General features: G+C 36.4%; 1 protein-coding gene across 3 annotated transcripts in view; it reads right to left on the minus strand.

Moving 5' to 3' along the window:
* Positions 1-3,859: 3,859 nt before the first annotated feature.
* PPAT (phosphoribosyl pyrophosphate amidotransferase) overlaps positions 3,860-18,473 on the minus strand; it is a 50,208-nt gene continuing 35,594 nt past the window's right edge. The window contains exons 2-11 of one of the 3 annotated variants that reach the window (XM_043970721.1): positions 18,062-18,131; positions 16,429-16,635; positions 14,083-14,195; positions 13,766-13,911; positions 13,228-13,300; positions 11,232-11,383; positions 9,900-10,027; positions 8,121-8,342; positions 7,400-7,520; positions 3,860-4,182 (exon numbers count right to left, since the gene is read on the minus strand). In XM_043970721.1, coding sequence (XP_043826656.1) covers positions 3,986-4,182; positions 7,400-7,520; positions 8,121-8,342; positions 9,900-10,027; positions 11,232-11,383; positions 13,228-13,300; positions 13,766-13,911; positions 14,083-14,195; positions 16,429-16,635; positions 18,062-18,131 — 1,429 coding nt within the window. In that variant the 3' untranslated portion in view covers positions 3,860-3,985. Of the gene's footprint in view, positions 4,183-7,399; positions 7,521-8,120; positions 8,343-9,899; positions 10,028-11,231; positions 11,384-13,227; positions 13,301-13,690; positions 13,912-14,082; positions 14,196-16,428; positions 16,636-18,061; positions 18,132-18,473 lie in introns of all 3 variants that reach the window. The other 2 variants (XM_043970720.1, XM_043970722.1) reach the window with 2 other exon arrangements.

The raw sequence follows: 18,473 nt of genomic DNA on the forward strand, positions 1-18,473 counted from the left end.
TTTAAATTCAAATATTTACTAAGTGCTGACTAGGCATAAAATATTGGGGATACAAAGAAGTGAAACCATTCCTTATGCTTTCTTCAATAAATTGCTGATAGGATACTTGAGGAACACCACAGGGTAAAGAATAGATAGAGAGGAAAATGTTGTAATAGTACCAATATTTACACTGAGCTGGCATTTTACAATTATCATGTCATTTGATCCCCACAACAATCCTGGGAGGAAAATGTGGTCATTACCCCGATTTTACAGACGAGGAAACTGAAGCAAACAGAAGTTAAGTGACTTGCCCAGGGTCACACAGCTATTAAGTACCAGAGGCTGGATTTGAACTCAGGTCTTCCAACTCTAGGCCTGTCACTCTATCCCCAAATATTGTAGATATGCACCAATTTCTATCACCTTAAGCAAAACTACAAGTCATGAACTCCCTATCAAAGTGAATCAGATTCATCTTGTCATTTTTATAAATAGCAAAAAAACATGTCACCCAAATTTGTTACGTATAAAACATTTTAAGTGTACATACATTTCTGGTTTTAAGTGAAGCACACATACATCTATACAAGTGAATATATCATTGAAATTTCATTCTTCCTTCCCAGATACCTTGAAATTTTCTAAAATTGGGGTTAAGTGACTTGCCCAGGATCACACAGCTAGTAATTGTTAAGTGTCTGAGGCCGGATTTGAACTCAGGTACTCCTGACTCCAGGGCTGGTGCTCTATCCATTGCCCCACCCAGCTGCCCCTGGTAATATCTTGATAGGTGCTACTATAACAGTCCCTTGTTTGGGGCTAATAGAACCCTTACCCTAATTAAATTCAATTACCCATATGCTGCATTATTTTCTCATAATATTGCACTTATATTATTTTCTCTACCTCTTTATCTTTGTTACAGCATATGTTATCTAATCATTTTTATGTCCATTTGAATGTTAAATTACCACATCTTGATTAAAAGAAGGAAACAGACATTAACTGACCAGTTAATGTCAACTACACTGTTTATAAATCAATTAAGCAAATTATTGCTTAAAGGCAAAAAATTTTTTCTCTAAATATATAAACAAAATTGTGTTGTTAATATTTGTTCCTATCATAATCCATATAATTACTTCAACATGCTTGTCTTTCATTCTCAAAGAGGACCGTCGCACCAGAGTGATGTCATGACTTGCACTGAATTGGATTTAAAAGTTAGAGAGGGCTGTGCAAGGTAACCAACCTCACTCTCCCCTAGAGCCATCTGGGTCCAGTAGCATATATATGAGAGAGAACAACTGAAGATGGCCCCAAATGTTTAAGGCAATTGGAGTTTGGAATTAAGTGACTTTCCCAGAGTCACACAGCTAGTAAGTGTCTGAGTGACATTTGAACTCAGGTCCTTTATTCACTGAGCCACCTAGCAATGAAATGAAAACACAGGCAACATGAATGTCAAATTAGATTTTGGTTTAGTACTTCCCTGAGTCTCTGATTTGTAAAGTCAAACATAAGGCTTATAACATATAATATTTGAATTAAAAACCCTGGCTCCCCAATACCTACATGCATAAAGTATTATTTTTACATGATCCAGCAGAGGAAGATTCACGTCCTGATAGAATGCCCTATCAAGGCCTCTACTACTGGGGAAGGGGCAATTGAAAGCCTACAGAAAATGATCACAGTACATGGGGCTTGTCACCTGTGCTTCTTGGCATGAGAACAAGACAGAATAAATAAGTTTGCCAACTTGTGTGTCAGTTTCACTCCCATATGGATAGCTGAAGAACTGATGACAAGAAGGTGAGTACATACAGATGCAATGGTACAGAAGAGTTCCAGGGAACTCATGAGAGAAGAGGATCTCCAAATCCAAGGGAAAAAAAACAAAACTGGAGTATAGATGCTGAATGAACCATACTATTTCTTTTGTTTTTGGTGCTGTTTTTTCTATTTTGAGGTTTTTAATCATTGCTCTGATTTTTCTCTTATAACATGACTAATGCAGAAATAGGCTTAATGTTATTATGTGTATATATATATATATATATAACCTATATCAGATTGCCTGCTGTCTGGGGGAGGGAGAAAAATCTGAAATTGGAAAGCTTGTATAAACAAAAGTTGAGAACTATCTTTACATGTAACGGGAAAAAATAAATTAATTAATTAATCTTAAAAAAAAAAAACGGTACATACAGTCTGGATGTTATATAAGTCTGCTGATGTATGAAAATACATACCAGGCAACAAAAAAATCATTAATAAAACTTAGAAAATATGCTGGGTATCATAATACACAATGTTGGATTCAGTTATCATTTTGGTTTCTTGGGGGATTTTTATATATTTTAAATACTTGGCTCTAAAGGCTAAGGAATTAAATATTTAGGGTTTGTTTTTTTCTACAATTTCCTCCCAAAATCTAAGAATAGTTTAAAAATATAACACACTAGTAGAAAGTAGTGGCTGCTTCATCACTTGAACTTGGGTGAAAAACATTAATTTCCCCCCCAAGATCCTTCAAAATTTTAAAAACCTGGAAGATACATTACTCTATTTAAATTCATCTTTTTTCACTTCTGAAAATATAATTGATCAGTCAAAAATATGAGAATTTGCTAACCACTAGACTAGCCAATGAGGTCATAATGATTTTAAAGGTCACAAAGTTGTCTAAAATAAAAAGGTAAAACAGCCTGAGTGCAGGGAGTAAATTATCTTCATTTGAAGCAGATTTTGCTAGAGTACCTCAGACCTCCAGTTCAGAAAATAGGTTCTAAAAACTATATATAAATGGGAGCACCATAATAAAGCCAATATTTTCAATCACTCTGTTCCACTTCCCTATAGGTCCAGGAGACAAGCTCTTACAATCATTTCTGGGGCATAGTAAGCAGTGAAATATAATTAAGCTTCACCCATGAAGTCTGAATTACAAAGTAAAACACAATAAACTAGAGTGGCTCCCAGTTTATACATGAGATCCATGGATTCTTTATTATTCCATGGGCAGTCTGGTGAAGCCTATGGATCCCTTCTCAGATTACATTTTAAAACGTTTTTTTTTTCTCAATTACATGTAAACAAATTTTAACACTTAAAAAAAAAATTGAGTTACAAATTCTTTCCCTTCCTCCCCCAAACCCCTTGAGAAGGCAAACAATTTCTCAAATTACTTTTAAAAGAATAAAAAAAATACATAAGCTTACTAAGGAAACCAATTATAAGTGGAGACAGTCATTTTTTAAAAATTTCTTTAATTCCATAAATCCCATGTTATGAGCCCCTTCACTAGACTTATTTTTCAGTGATGGAAAAACATGGGAATAGTAAAAATAAACAAATAATAATCTGGAGTTCTGGGTTTTCCATACACTATGTCTCTTTTGTACATCAAATCCTCATGAACCCCCCTCATTCTAATCTTTAGAGGGATGTTCTTAAAGTTATGAACACCTACTGAACTCACCTGCCTTTAAAATTGGTTTATAATACATACACCAATACAGCAGATAAGAAAGGATTCCTTTCCCATACTACTATACTAAACCACTGATTTATGAAAGCATTCTGGGGAAAAAAAAATGAGGAAATTTATGACTTAAATAAACAGTTTAAAATTCTATAAGAGTTTTTTGGTAAATGAAATCCCCTAATAGCACAAACTCTAATTTTGTCCTCTGTATTCCCGTTTAATGGTTTGAAATAAAATGTATATAAGTCCTAAGAGCTTTTAGTAAACTATTTAATATAAAGTTGAAAGCAATACCAAATGTTCCTAGATATTACTTGAGTATATTTAATCTAGGATATTAAACCAAATAAACAACAAAATGACAAAGGCAAACATGTCACACGATTTGACGTTTTAAAGACTACTTTTAGTAACAGTCACTCATAAGGCATAACTCTTGATTTTTTAAGTTCAATTTTACATACATATAAAATATACCTCCCTCTTCCCACCCACTACCCCATAACACATTCACCATTGCAACTCTACAGGGTAGTCTCCAGTGAGACAAGCTGTACAATGCCCATGCTTTTCAAAGTATTTCAGACCATTTCCATTTTCTTGAATTATATTTTCTTGCTTCTCTATTTTCTGCTTCTTCAATTTCATCCCTTCTTGTACAGATGATAATAAACCTTCCACAGACAGATATACAACACTGTTAGCCCCTAGAGAAAAGGAAAAAAAGGTCATTTATAGTCTAACAAGAAAACTCCAAGGCTGGAAAATCAAAAATCAACGCTTTGGTTCTTACATGCCCAGTGGATAAAACACTGGCCTTGGATTCAGGAGGACCTGAGTTCAAATCCAGCCTCAGACACTTGACACTAGCTGTGTGACCCTGGGCAAGTCACTTAACCCTCATTGCCCCACAAACAAAAAATTTAAAGGAAAGACTTCTTTTTACATTTAAAAGATTTTTTTCCCACAAATATTCTAAATAACAAATTATTGGGTAACAGCCTTCCTAAGGTCAAAGGAACTTGATTTACTCTAGAATGAATAGAGATGGGGCAACTAGGTGGCACAGTGGATATAAAACAAAGGCCCTGGATTCAGGAGGACCTGAGTTCAAATCTGACCTCGGACACTTTACACTTACTAGCTGTGTGATACTAGGTAACTCACCTAACCCTAACTGCCTCACCCCCCCCCCAAAAAAAGAATGAAGAGAAGACAACTTCAAGAGATTTATTCCAGGGAAGTGGCTTAGACAGCATGGGAAGTTTGAGGAAAAGCTAATGATTGGCTAAAACAGAATGTGAAAAGGATTTTAAATATATAGTCTAACTATGGAGGCTTAGAAAAACTGGAGACCTACTGATGCCTTTTGAGCAAGGGAGTGAGACATGGTCCTACCTATGTTTAAAGGTTCATTATTCTGGCGCAACCATATAAAAAGAAGGGATTGGGGGAGATATTAAGTAAAGTATGCAGTAGTTACAGTAGTCCAAGGAAGAAAAGGGAACAGATCAATGAGGTTTAAATTGAGAGGATTTGAGAGATGACTATTTATAGGACAGAGGGAGGGAGAAAGGAGGGAGTTGTAAAAGAGAAAGTGCAATGGGGTAGCTAGGTGGCATAGTGGATAAAGCACCAGCCCTGGATTCAGAAGGACCCGAGTTCAAATCCAGCCTCAGACACTTGACACTAGCTGTGTGCAAATCAATTAACCAGCATTGCCCCACAAAAAGAGAGAAAGTCTCTAGAATGACAAACAATAATCCTGGAGAATGGAGGGGATGGTGATATTCTCAACAGAAACAAGGAAATTGAGTAGAGAACATGAGTTTAACCTTAGACATGTTGGGTTTGAATTCAAGGTTGAAATGTCCAACAGGCGGTAGGAAATGTGGAATAAAACTATACTGCTTTATGTGAGATTGCATTAGGTAAAAAATTTCAAATGTTGCAGTTTTGGCTAGACTCAAGAGAAGATTTGGGCTAGAAAGGTCAATCTGGATTTCAAGAGGACTCAACTTGTTTTAGGGTTCCAGTGGCCTTGCAGAAGAGTTTTTATTTGTCAAGATAATGAGGGGAGGTGTAGAAGCAAGAGTGGGCATGAATTTGCCTACCAGAACAGTAGAGAAGTGGTCTGGAGCTGAGACCAAGCTACATCACCAGCTGTGCCATTCGGTAGGAGTCAAGCCCAGATAATGCCTTTCCTTTTCTGTTTTCCCAGAGCACAGATGTTACTCCCATCCCAAACTCCACCCCAACCTTCTATGAGCAGGCAAAATCTGCTCTTGCATTTTACTTTATTTGATACTCCTGATAAATGACATATTCATTAAAAGGTCTTTATTTAATTCTCTACGGAGGCAGGCCAGTGGGAGAAAAGATTGCATCATCCTGGGGCTAAGGTAGGACTCATTGTGCCAATTAGAGAAATTCTCTCTAATTACTATACTGCCTTTGAACCAGGAGAACACTAATGAGATGAGCCAATAACAGACAAAGGTTTATATCTTCTAGGTAGATATACATCTATATTCTTCAGTAAGATAATTTTAATCAGTCAAAGTATCATTAACAAAACTTTGAGGAAATGTAGAAGGCACCATGCAAGGTCCTGAAGAGGCTTGCCTTGAAAAAATGTAAACTTGTAACACATTTGATTATCAACCAGTTAATCAAACTTTTACTAAGCATCTATTATGTGGCAGGCAGTGTGCTAAGCACAAAAAGGAGGCAAAAAGAGCTTACGATCTTAATTAACCATGTGAAGGACTTCCAATTTCACTGATACAAGAACCATGGCAACAGATGCAACCCTTATAAAACAGTCTTAGAAGAGCACCGGCCCTGGAGTCAGGAGGACCAGAGTTCAAATCAGACACTTAATACTTATTAGCTGTGTGACCCTGGGCAAGTCACGTAACCCCAACTGCCGCAACAACAACAACAACAACCAAAAAAGAGGTCTTAGAGAACACAGCAAGACTCAGAAGTTAAGTGACTTCTCCAGGGTCACAGAGTTAACATCTGAACAGGTTCTGACTCCAAGTCTAGCGGTTTCTCCAATATGTGACATCATCTCTATTAAACATTTCATTTTATCCTGAAAAATAGCTAGAGCACAACAGACACCAATGAAGGGCAGGGAATTATTTTATTATACTATCATTGTTGAAGGAAACAGAGTCTAGGATCAACCTTTACATGTTCTTTATTCAGTTTCCTAAAGTAGTTTCTACTTTCAAGACCAATTTTCTACTACTTCTGTGCTTTAGCTTCATTAATGTCAACCAATCAATAAGTATATATTAAGTTCCAACAATAATAGCTAATATTTACATAGCTTTAACACTTGCAAAGCACTGCACAAATATTTCACTTTATCCTCACAACTCTAGGGAAAAGATGCTATCATTACCCCACTTTACAGATGAGAAATCTGGGGCAGAGGATGTTTTGCCCAGGGCCTGTAAATAGCTACTAACACCTGATTCAAGGGTCAGTGCACAACCTATGCCTAAGTGTGCCAGGCATAGCCTTAGGATCATAAAGACCAAAAATGAAAATCACTATATTCACAGAGCTTACGTTACACAGGAGAACTCAACATGTACACACACAAAATGAAAAGTAGTTAGGGAGAAGGACATAAGCAATGGTGGGCAAATCAAAAGGATTTTTGTATAGAATGTAACATTCTTCTTCCTCACCTAAACCCCAGTCATAATTAATGATAAAAAATCATAACTTGTCTGAAATTCAGTGTATATGCATGCTGAGGTTAATATTTATAACATTTGAGTTTGTGAGATTTAAGGAAATCAGAAGTCTATGAAAGATGTTTTTAACTATAAGGTATGATATAAATGCAAGTTAATGTTTTTATTAGTGGTAATTATTAAAATAAAATTGAATTCAATCACCCACCTATGTATTTTGCAAGATCATCAAATTCAGGTCTGTTGGCAATAAGCTCTTCTTTTGTAGGAATATTTATTCCCATGTAGCATGGGTATCTTATTGGTGGTGAAGCTACTCGAATGTGAACCTTGAGATAAGGAAATATTTTAAAAGAAGGTAAAATTGTGGTTGAGATAAAGTAACATTAACTCATACAAAATTACTGTCCCAAACTTTAAGACCTACAGAGAAAACTCCAATATTGTTTATATTAAAAGGCACCTTGACCACCCCCATAACATGCAGCATTCAAATTTTTCCACTTTAAAGACCTCCAGGAAAGAGCCTTAATTTTTATATTTAATAGATCTCATCTTCATATTGGCCTGTTTCCTCTGGTTCTATTTTAATGGAAAACAGTCATTATTCTTAATAAAATTAATTCTAAAAAAAAAAATGTTTTAATGCCTTGATGTCCTGTCAAGAACAAATGGATTTTTCTTTCTAGAGGCCCTGAGCTGATTCTTCCCCATCTACTGTGAATTTCTCACAGCTCCTCTTCAAAGCTCTTTTCTGCTGGCCATCCATCTGTCCTGGTCTTTACAGTATCCTTGTTCATCATGAGCTACTGTTTCTATCAGAACATCAACTGACCGTTTCCAAGTATTAAATGATTCAAATTTCTTTATCTTACTACTTACTACTAACTTCTTTATATATGCTGTCAACAAAACGAAAAAATTCTTACCTCTTTTGCTCCAGATTCTTTGAGCAACTTAATTATGGGTGAAATGGTATTGCCTCTTACAATGGAATCATCTATTAGAACAATCCGTTTTCCTTTAAAATTATCAGAAAGGACTCCAAATTTTTTTGCCACACCTAGCTGCCTTAATCTCATATTTGGCTGAATGAAGGTTCTTCCTACGTATCGATTTTTACAAAGTACTTCTACATATGGAAGACCACACTGTGTAAGAAATAGAGAAAAAAAAAGATAATGGACTAGGTACACAGGGAGTATTAAAATGATTCACATGTTAACAGAGCTTCAGTTTAAATGATAATACATGTTTAAGGCATAGAAAAATTATTTTTGTTGTTTTGGAATAAGTATTTATGAAGTTTTGGCACTCCCCAAAACTAGAGAATGGGGAGAAGGGGTTAGCTGCAGATTAACCATTTAAGAAAATAATTGTATTAATTACTACAATGACTCTTTCAATAAGAAGCGTAGAGATGTGACATGTTTACTTTGACTTTTCCTGATGGCTTTTTTCAGTTGGATTCTTCTCAGCTTGCACACATTACTCCTGGTTCTGCTATCTAAGCAGCTAACTAGATGGTCTAGAAGAAAGGAGTTCTGAGCCCTGGAGGAAGACCCAGGTTCAAATATGGCTTCAGATACTAGCTCTGTGACCCTTGGCCAATCACTCAATCTGTGGAGATAATAATAGCACCTACTTGCCAGGGCTGTTGTGAGGATCAAATGAGATGTGCCTGGTACCTGGTATGTTCTTAGTAAATGTTTGTTTTTTTCTCCCATTTCCCAACTCTGGAACCAAGCACAACAAATCTAATCTCTCCTTAATACAACAGCCTTTCAGATACTTAAGCACAAAACTATCACATACCCTGAGAGTTCTTCTCTAAGTTAAATATTCCCAGTTTCTTCAACTAATTCTGATATGGCATGGACACCATGCTATTCGTCATACTGGTAAATTCAATTGTGGACACTACTCTTCAGTGGATCAATATCCTTCCCAAACCATGGAACCTATTAACATCCTAATACTCCAAATGATCATCTCCCTAAATTATAAAAACTATTGCCTCTCTGCAATGTAGCTGAAAAACATATTAGCTTTTCTGACTGACAGACGACTGATAACATGTTAAAGCTTTCAAGTCCACTAAAAGCACCAAACCTTAATCACAATTCCTTTATAATTCCTCCTCCCTTACCTTGTACTTATGAAGTTGATTTTTGAACCCAAGTGTAGATTTTACATATATCCCCAGTGGAATATCATCTTATCAGCACTATAACCTGTCAAAATCCTGCTGAACCCTGACTGGCACTCCCAGATTTGTGCAAACCTGCAAATTTGGTGAGTATGCCATCTGTGCCTTTATCCAAATCCTTGATTAAAATATTCAACACCACAGGGTCAAGAATCTTAAGGTGACCTACTGGAATACTGCCACACTAATATTAAATTACTAACTAAATGTGTACCATTAGGTATAGGAACAGAAAACAGTGAGAAAACAGCATTTGAAACACTCAGATGAAGACAGTATTTCTTTAAAGATAGAAACCTACAGTAAGCTTGGCAAGTTTCTCATTACTTCTGGACTGAAAAACATTCAGGACCTCCTAAAGAAGCTAATGACTAATATTAGGCCCCACCCTCACAAACCATTCCTTCTCTAACAATACCTAAAATAAAGCATCACTAGGTTCTTTAATGTAACTACTATTAGAATCACCTAGTGGATAAAAAAAACTAAGAAAAAATACCTTTGCTGCATAACCAAGTGCTGCTGGTGTGGCTGATTCAGGAACAGTGCTAACCAAGTCTGCATCCACAGGGGCTTCAATTGCCAGCTGCTGACCACAACGATATCGAACTGTGTATACCATCTGACCTAAATGATTGAAAAAGAATTGATATCATAAATACCTTATATAATCTAATATTGATATTGGACATCATTTCTTAAAATGTGTTATGAAAACCAAAGGAAAAACAAAACAATGTTTTGGTATAATACTTAAATCTGTGATATCTTTATCCACAGCCCCCACCAAGAAAAACAAATATGTAAGTTGAATGAAAGGGAAAGATCATAAAGAGGACTTATGATTATTTTAATTTATATACTTTAGACCTTAAGAGTTCTGGTCCTTCTATGAAAAATCAAGCTATATGGCCTTTAGAAATCCACTGGGGATTGCAGAGGTGTCCAAGTAGAGGAACTGAGGCTAAAGAAACTTTTGAAACCTAACAATGTTAACTGCTGTAGGCATTCAGGAAATCAAATTGGAATGAAGCACTAAAAGTCACTAAATTGTCCTTTGACCCAGCAATACCATTACTAGGTCTGAACCCCAGAGATAAAAGAAAGAAGAAAAGAACCTATTTGTACCAAAGTATTTATAAGCAGCTGTTTTTGTAGTGGCTAAGAAAGGGAAACTATTAATACAGTGACCATTAACTGGGGAATGAATGAACAAATTATCAATACAATGGAACATTAATTAATGGAATATGTACTTTAAGAAATGATTAAATGGACATCTTCAGCAAAACTTGGGGAAATGTGTAAAACTTAGGGTGAAGTTAGAAGACATAATTTTAAAGAAAACAACTTTATAAGACTTAAGAATTCTTATCAATGGCAATGATTAACAACTATCACAGAAAACAGGTAAAAATTGCTAACCATCTCCTGGTAATGAGGTAATAGACTCAAGATTAAGAAAGACAAGGGGCAGGTAGGTGGTGCGGTGGATAAAGCACCGGCCCTGGATTCAGGAGGACCTGAATCCTGCTAGAATGGCAAATTCTCCTCCCCCAATCCCAGAAACCCCTTTCAAAATCCAGCCTCAGACACTTGAGACCCATCTGGATATGTGACCCTGGGCAAGTCACTTAACCCTCATTGCCCTGAAAAAACAATAACAACAACAACAAAAAAGAGACAGAAAGATGGAGAAACAGACACAGGCAAGACAAGATGAGACAAATTTAGCTGAAGGTTTAAACAATTTCATTTGAGAAGTGTAAGGAGACTTCTGATAAGACAGCTATGTAATCTAAATTAATAATGAATACATAATGTTTCTTGCCTTCAAATATACTATCCGGTCTTGCAAAATAAACATATTCAAAGATACAGAAAGCCACTGGATCTCCTCCAGGCCGTGGTACAGTATCAAGAGTCTGAACATTCTGTCTGGATATTTTCACAATTTCTCCTGGCAAAACTTCACGATAATACCTTAGGAAGAAAAAATATAAGTAAAATTCTTCTTTAAAAACAAAAGTCGGCACCAAAAAAACCCAAAAACCAGACCAGGAAACAAACAAAGGGGCAGCTAGGTGGCGCAGTGGATAAAGCGCCGGCCTTGGATTCAGGAAGACCTGAGTTCAAATCTGACCTCAGACACTTGACACTTACTAGCTGTGTGACCTTGGGCAAGTCACTTAACCCTCATTAAAAATAAAACAACAAATAAATAATAAAGTAAAAACAAAAACAAAAGTCCTAAAAACCAATATTCACTACTCTGAAAATTTTAACATCTACAATAGGATTATGAGTAGTATAACTGTACCTATATTAAATTATATTTAACTGCTTTGCATGTAAAAACACATGTATTAATTTTCTATCTATGCTGCATATATTTATATGCTCCACCCCTCCCCCATTAGAGTGTAAGCTCAGTGAGAACAAGGATTTTTGTACTTGTAATCCCTGGGCCTCCCACTGTGTCTGGGCTATATTATAAACTTAATGTTTATTGATTGATTAAATCAAAACAAAGGCAATGCAAAGATTAAAGGTATTTATTTAAATGGACCTCCAAAAGGAAGGTTCTTCCAAATAATCATTTGCAAGTATTGTGTAGTTTAAAAAAAAAACTTGCTATTGGGAATTAGGAATTGTGGGGACCAGTTTTTAATTGGGGAGTGTTAGCTAAGCGGCTCACCACAACATTGGGGGGGCAAGGAAGGAGACCGGCAGCCTCCCTCAAAACAGAATAGGATTGGGGGCAGCTAGGTGGCGCAGTGGATAGAACACCGGCCCTGGAGTCAGGAGTACCTGAGTTCAAATCAGGCCTCAAACACTTAACACTTACTAGCTGTGTGACCCTGGGCAAGTCACTTAACCCCAATTGCCTCAATTTAAAAAAAAAAAAACAGAATAGGATTTATTTTAATGACACAAACAGGATCAATAGGATCAAGGGAAAGGAAATAAAATGGGGAAAGGGAAATTATACAACCTGAAGAAATACCACTGCCCAGGAATCAGCTGAGAATACACAGCAGAGATCCTGCTAGAATGGCAAATTCTCCTCCCCCAATCCCAGAAACCCCCCAGCCCCCAGCCAATTGGATGGCTGCTCTGACAGTCACATGACTGCCCTCACTAGGCTTCCAATCATTTTAATTTTGCCAGGCCCATGTAGGCCTCGGCGAGTGGTGATGAAGTGCCAGCACCATGGCAATGGCTACAACCAGTGGGTGAGGTACCATGAGGTTTGCTGTGCCCTAGGCCAGTGCACTCCGAGGCATAAAAACCTCAAATAACAATTCTTTACAGAATGTTTTATCACATTAAATATTTTCCTACAAATGTTCCTATAAATATTTTTTAAAGCACAGATATTTAACCACAAGAGGCAGTAAAAAGTGCATTGCATTGGATCTGTGTTCAATTATAGGGTCTGACACTTACTACCTATAATCTGTGGCCTTGAACAAACTGCTTAACCCTCTCTGGGCCTCAGTTTCCTTAACTGTAAAATGAGGACTCTGAACTACATGACCTTTAAAGGACCCTTCCGGGTATAAAGCTATGATCCCTAAAGTTCTCATTAGTATTTCAACTATCACTGAAGATATTAATACTTATACATTATAAAGGATTTACACAGGGGCAGCTAGATGGCACAGTGGATAGAGCACTGGCCCTGGGTTGAAGAGGACCTAAGTTCAAATCCGGCCTCATACACTTAACACTTACTAGCTGTGTGACCCTGGGCAAGTCACTTAACCCCAATTGCCTCACCCAAAATATTTATTTAAATAAATAAATAAAAATAAAGGACTTACACTGCACCAATAGATAAAAAACTGCAGGATTCAGATGATACTACCCATCCCTCAGTTTCAGAATTATTTCTTCCTATAAAAGGAAAAAAAAAAATCTAAGCATGATAAGATTACAATGTAAAGACTGAGGCTGGTTAATTAATGAACAAACCACACAAGGTGTCAAATTTTCATTTCCATTACCTCAAGATCGATATAGGTTTTAATTTGGTTTGGAACAGATGAAAAATTTAATGATTTGCTAGAATCAACATTTGACAAAAGAAAAAGAATATCAAGTGATATTTCAGAAGTGAAAAAATGCTACATATAGCTGAAGAAGATTTAGTTTCCCATTTCTTAATCTGAAAGGGCAGATGAGTAAACAAAAGGAACAAATGCACAGATTGTTGACAGGAGATCACCGAGGTAGAAGTTATTATCAAACCCATCCCATGGTAGAGATTAAAGTGGCATCCTTTACCTTTTGGCACTTCAAGGTAACCATTCGGGATTTCTTTTTCAATTGTAGATAATTTCTTTAATCCAAGGATTTTACCTTTTCCATTTATATCAGATACAGGAATAAGACGTCCAATACAGAGGGGACGGTTTCCATAAGGATCTCTTACTGCATAAATAACATCTCTGTGCATAATAAGTAACGAGTATGATGTAGGGGCTTCCTTCATTAAATTTTTAATCCTGAAATGAGAGAAATTTAAATTATACATTTGCCAATATTTATGTTGTAAATTTGTACTCATATATAGATATCAACTTTATATCTACATATATAAATAGATCTTGATAACAGATATAGTTCAAAGCAATGGTTTTTTTTAGTACTTTTGATCCATTTGTTTTTACAATTACCTTGCTACCCAGTCAGGGCTGTCATCTCTTTCATGTGGAGGTGTATATGCAAGCAACTGGGTAATCATTTCACTGTCAGAACCTGTTGACAGTCCAACACCATGACGCAGAAGCTATTTTAAAAGGGGGAAGGGGAAAAGAAAGAATTAACAATTAGCTAAAACTTTAAGGTCTACTGGTCTCTATATTTATAGAAGAACTGTTATCAATGCAACATCATAAATTATTTAGGAATAGTAACACTTCATCCAAATTTAACTGTAGTTAGTTAGACATAGGTTCCAAAGGGAAACATATCAAACTGACCACAAATATTTATTGAGCAGCTACCACTGTACAGGGACATAAGTAGAAAATGCAGTTATTACTTCAAGAGGTTAATGATGCAGAGCTAGATATATGAGGTATGAAATAATAAGACAGAATAATTAATTACCCAAATAAGTGGTACAGAAGTAAGTAATATAGCAGTTTCAGCAACATTAACATAGGCTCAATTAGTAATAGAAGACTTTCAGGGAGATATAGGGCTTGAAAACAACTCAGTTCCTACCTCAAACCCACCAAAGATGATAAAAGAAGACGACACCTGCAGGAGATGTTATAAGGTAGGCATACTAAGTGCACTGCTCAGGGCAGCTAGGTGGTACAGGGGGGATATAAAGCACTGGTCCTAGATTCAGAAGGACCTGAGTTTAAATCCAGCCTCAGACAATTGACATTTACTAGCTGTGTGACCTTGGGCAAGTCACTCAACCCTCACTGCCCCAAAAAAACAAAACAAAAAAACCTAAGTGCACTGCTCACTGAAAAAATTGTGGTATATGAAGATAACAGACCATTATTGCACCAGGGGAGGTGACAAATGAGAGGACTACATGGGACAACTTATATAATCAAGGCCAGTGAGTGGTCTAGTTTGTTTAGTGTGCCAAGTTAAAGCTAGCTTGTACTGTGCCTACTTAATTAGTTTATACATATTAACTGACACACCTCTGGGAGGGAAGATGGCTCATTTTAATGCACATGCAATGTAAGTAATGGGAGAGGGGACCATGGTTAAGGAAAAATATGTAGAAGCATTTCAGAAAGATTATACATCTCTAGTCCTTAACCAATGAGGCAAAGGGTGGGGCCCTTTGCGTTAGATTTAAGGATAAAAAGAAGTTTGCTGTGACAAAGTGTACCACTCTTTTGGTAAGTGCCCATTCTGGCAAGAATGTAATAGTTTTCATATAGTCACCAAAAGGGAAAGTCCTAAATTTTTATTTCTTACAAAATCACCAAAAAATTTTTTGAAAGATATCCGATGTGCGATGGGCAGGATTAAAACAGGTAGAATGGGGGGCAGCTAAGTGGCAAACTGGATAGAGCACCAGCCCTGGATTCAAAAATCCAGCCTCAGACACTTGACACTTACTAGCTGTGTGACCCTGTATAAGTCACTTAAACCTCATTGCCCCAGGGGAAAAAAATAAATAAAACAGGTAAAATGGAAGAAATTTTTCTAGATCATATAAAGAACATAAGTAAAAGGAGAAGCAGAAATAATCAGTTTGTTCAAGGGTCTATGAAGATATGATACTGGTCTGGCAAACATAAAAGGATTTAGCATAAAAAAGAAGTAGTAAGAGATAAAATTTGGCAAAATAAATTTAGTCATATGGAGATTACTGGCTACGAGAGAGAAAAGAAAAGCTGTCAGAGGTAAATCAAGATTCTTAAAAAGGGTATCGCAATTAGCAGAAATAAACCAACTGAGAAGCTAGATGGTTTTTCTGGAGTAAGTTTAACATTGAAAATGTTGAATGTGAGATCTCAGTTGGCACCAAGAGATCCAGCATATAATTCCCTAGCAAACACTGAAGGTCTTATCCTGATATTCGGGTGAAAAGCCTAACTAATACAAATCTGGGTGCCATATGCTTTGTGGGAATTGCAAGAATTGCTGAAGTTGTGACAATGAATTTAGCAGTGAGTAGATGAAGGAGAGTTGTGACAATAAGTCTTGATGAAACCTCCAAAATTCTGTAATAAGGACAAGATAATAAAATGAATTACTTTTCTTTTACCCCTGTTCCAAGGCCTCATGTTTAACAGCCTTATTTTCTGTTTCTTATGCTTTGAATATGGAAATGAGAGGAAGAAAAGGATGTGGCTCAAGAATCCTTCATAAAATAGAAGATTTCTTTCTACTTATATTACCCAGGTTAAAAAAAATTCCTTCTCAAATTATCTTTAATGTATTCTAAGCAGAAATGGCTAATATTGTGACAGCACACTTTCCCAACTTAATTATAAAAATCCACCACTCTGAGTCCTCAAAAAAGCACTTAGAACTCTCACCTTTTTCCTCAGATAGACAGAGTTTATTAATTCACCATTATGTGCCACAGCAATCTTCCCGTGGAGTGTTTCAACAACAAAGGGCTGACAATTCTCTAATTCGCAGCTTCCTGTGGTGGCGTACCTTGTGTGACCAATTCCAAGGTTTGAAACATATAGCTTCTTCAAATTATCTTCAGTAAATATATGGTTTATAAGACCCAGTCCCTTATAAAATAAATGTAAATTAATTAAAGAAAAACAAACTGCTAAGATGGTCAATTATGTAATTCAAGCACTTACTAGACATTAATTTATAGTAATGTACCAAGGGACTGTGCTAGGGACAAAATGATAAAAAAACAACAACAGTTCTTGACCTCAGTTAAGCAAAAGGACAAGTTCTCAAGAGTGAGATATCTCAATGCTAACTTGGCAAATCACTTATTGCTATTTACTATTTATACTGACAAAGTTATTTTTTTAAAATAACAGTAGAATAAGAGGGCAATGAATACTGTAAAAACTAGGTGCAAATAAACGTTTATTTTGAAAATCACGGAAACAAATATTCAGGGAATTGGATGAATAATAACCTCTTGGTTTAAGTAAAAGCCAAGTTCTTCTCATAGTAAACCACAATTATCCCCATAAATGTTATAAATTAAAATTGCTGGTTTTTCCTGCCTACTGACAGCTACAAGTTATCGCACACCCAAGTCAAAAGCAGATTCTTTAGGAGGCAGCAATAGATGAGGGTTAGAATTCCAGCTTTTTTATTCAATGCCTGTGTGACCTCAGACAAGTCACTAAAACTTCTCTGGGCTGAAGAAGTTAAACTAAATGACACCACTAACAGACCTTATACCCCAATCTATGAGGTTAGGATTCTGAATGTTAATCAATGAACCAATCACCTGACAAATGATTCCTTATACAAAAAGAACCAAAACTTGCTATCGATAAAAGTACATTTCTCGGGGAGGCTGGGTGGCACAGTGGATAAAGCTCCGGCCCTGGATTCAGGAGTACCTGAGTTCAAATCCGGCCTCAGACACTTAACACTTACTAGCTGTGTGACCCTGGGCAAGTCACTTAACCCCCATTGCCCCGCCCCCCCCCAAAGTACATTTCTCCATAAATAGTATCAGGACAGAGAACGCTTATCATACTTTAATCTATTTTCAGATAAGCCAATAAGAAATAAAGAGATCAAAATTCTTATCCTTGGTATGGGCATGATTTCTTCCCTTCCCCAAGTAAGAGGAAAAAAACCCAAAACTATAAGAGAAAAAAGACTCTTTGGAAGCAATATAATAAATATTTAGCCTTTAATTCCCTGTGGGCCTGAGTAACCAAAAAGGGAAAATTCTTAAGACTGGTTATTAATTTTTAAAGGTCTCTCATTTTGAGAGACATACTACAAAGCAGACATTTAAATTCAAAGAATTTTCTGAAATTGAGCAATTACTCCTTTTATGAATATTATTAGCACATGAAAATAGAAAGACATAGTAACTTTAAAACCCCATCACTTCTTATTTTCATGCTTGTTTAAATATTGTTCCATAAACTGCTAGTTGTGGTTTTAATGAAATTATGATTGTTTTTAATGACAACCAGGAAATGTGAGAATGAAATAGCATGACATTACCTTATGGGTTCGAATTGTTGGCATTAAACCATATCCATCACTTGTCACAATCCCAGCACTCTCCTGACCCCTGTGAACATAGAAAGGTATCACAGTTCAAATTACCTACTTGATAAACTTTGCCACGCACACATGCACGGTGTCTCCCACCATTTTAGAGGTTCCTTAGCCTTGCTTTGTTCAGTTCTCTAAAACCAGGTTTTCGGGCACTCTAGCTGCCAGCCCAATTGGATTAACTAGCTGTTCCCCAATCTCAGCCTACACAATCTCTCTCCTGTTTATATTTGTAGGCACTGACCTCAAGGTCTGACATACATACAAACATGTCTTTTTAAATCTCTTTTTCGTTTTGAGCTGAAGTATACCACCTCTATTTTCCTGGAGCACTTTCTCTGTAAGTCTCCTCTGACCC

The sequence above is a fragment of the Dromiciops gliroides genome, chromosome 6 (genome assembly GCF_019393635.1).
Source record: "Dromiciops gliroides isolate mDroGli1 chromosome 6, mDroGli1.pri, whole genome shotgun sequence".
Lineage (NCBI taxonomy): Eukaryota > Metazoa > Chordata > Mammalia > Microbiotheria > Microbiotheriidae > Dromiciops > Dromiciops gliroides.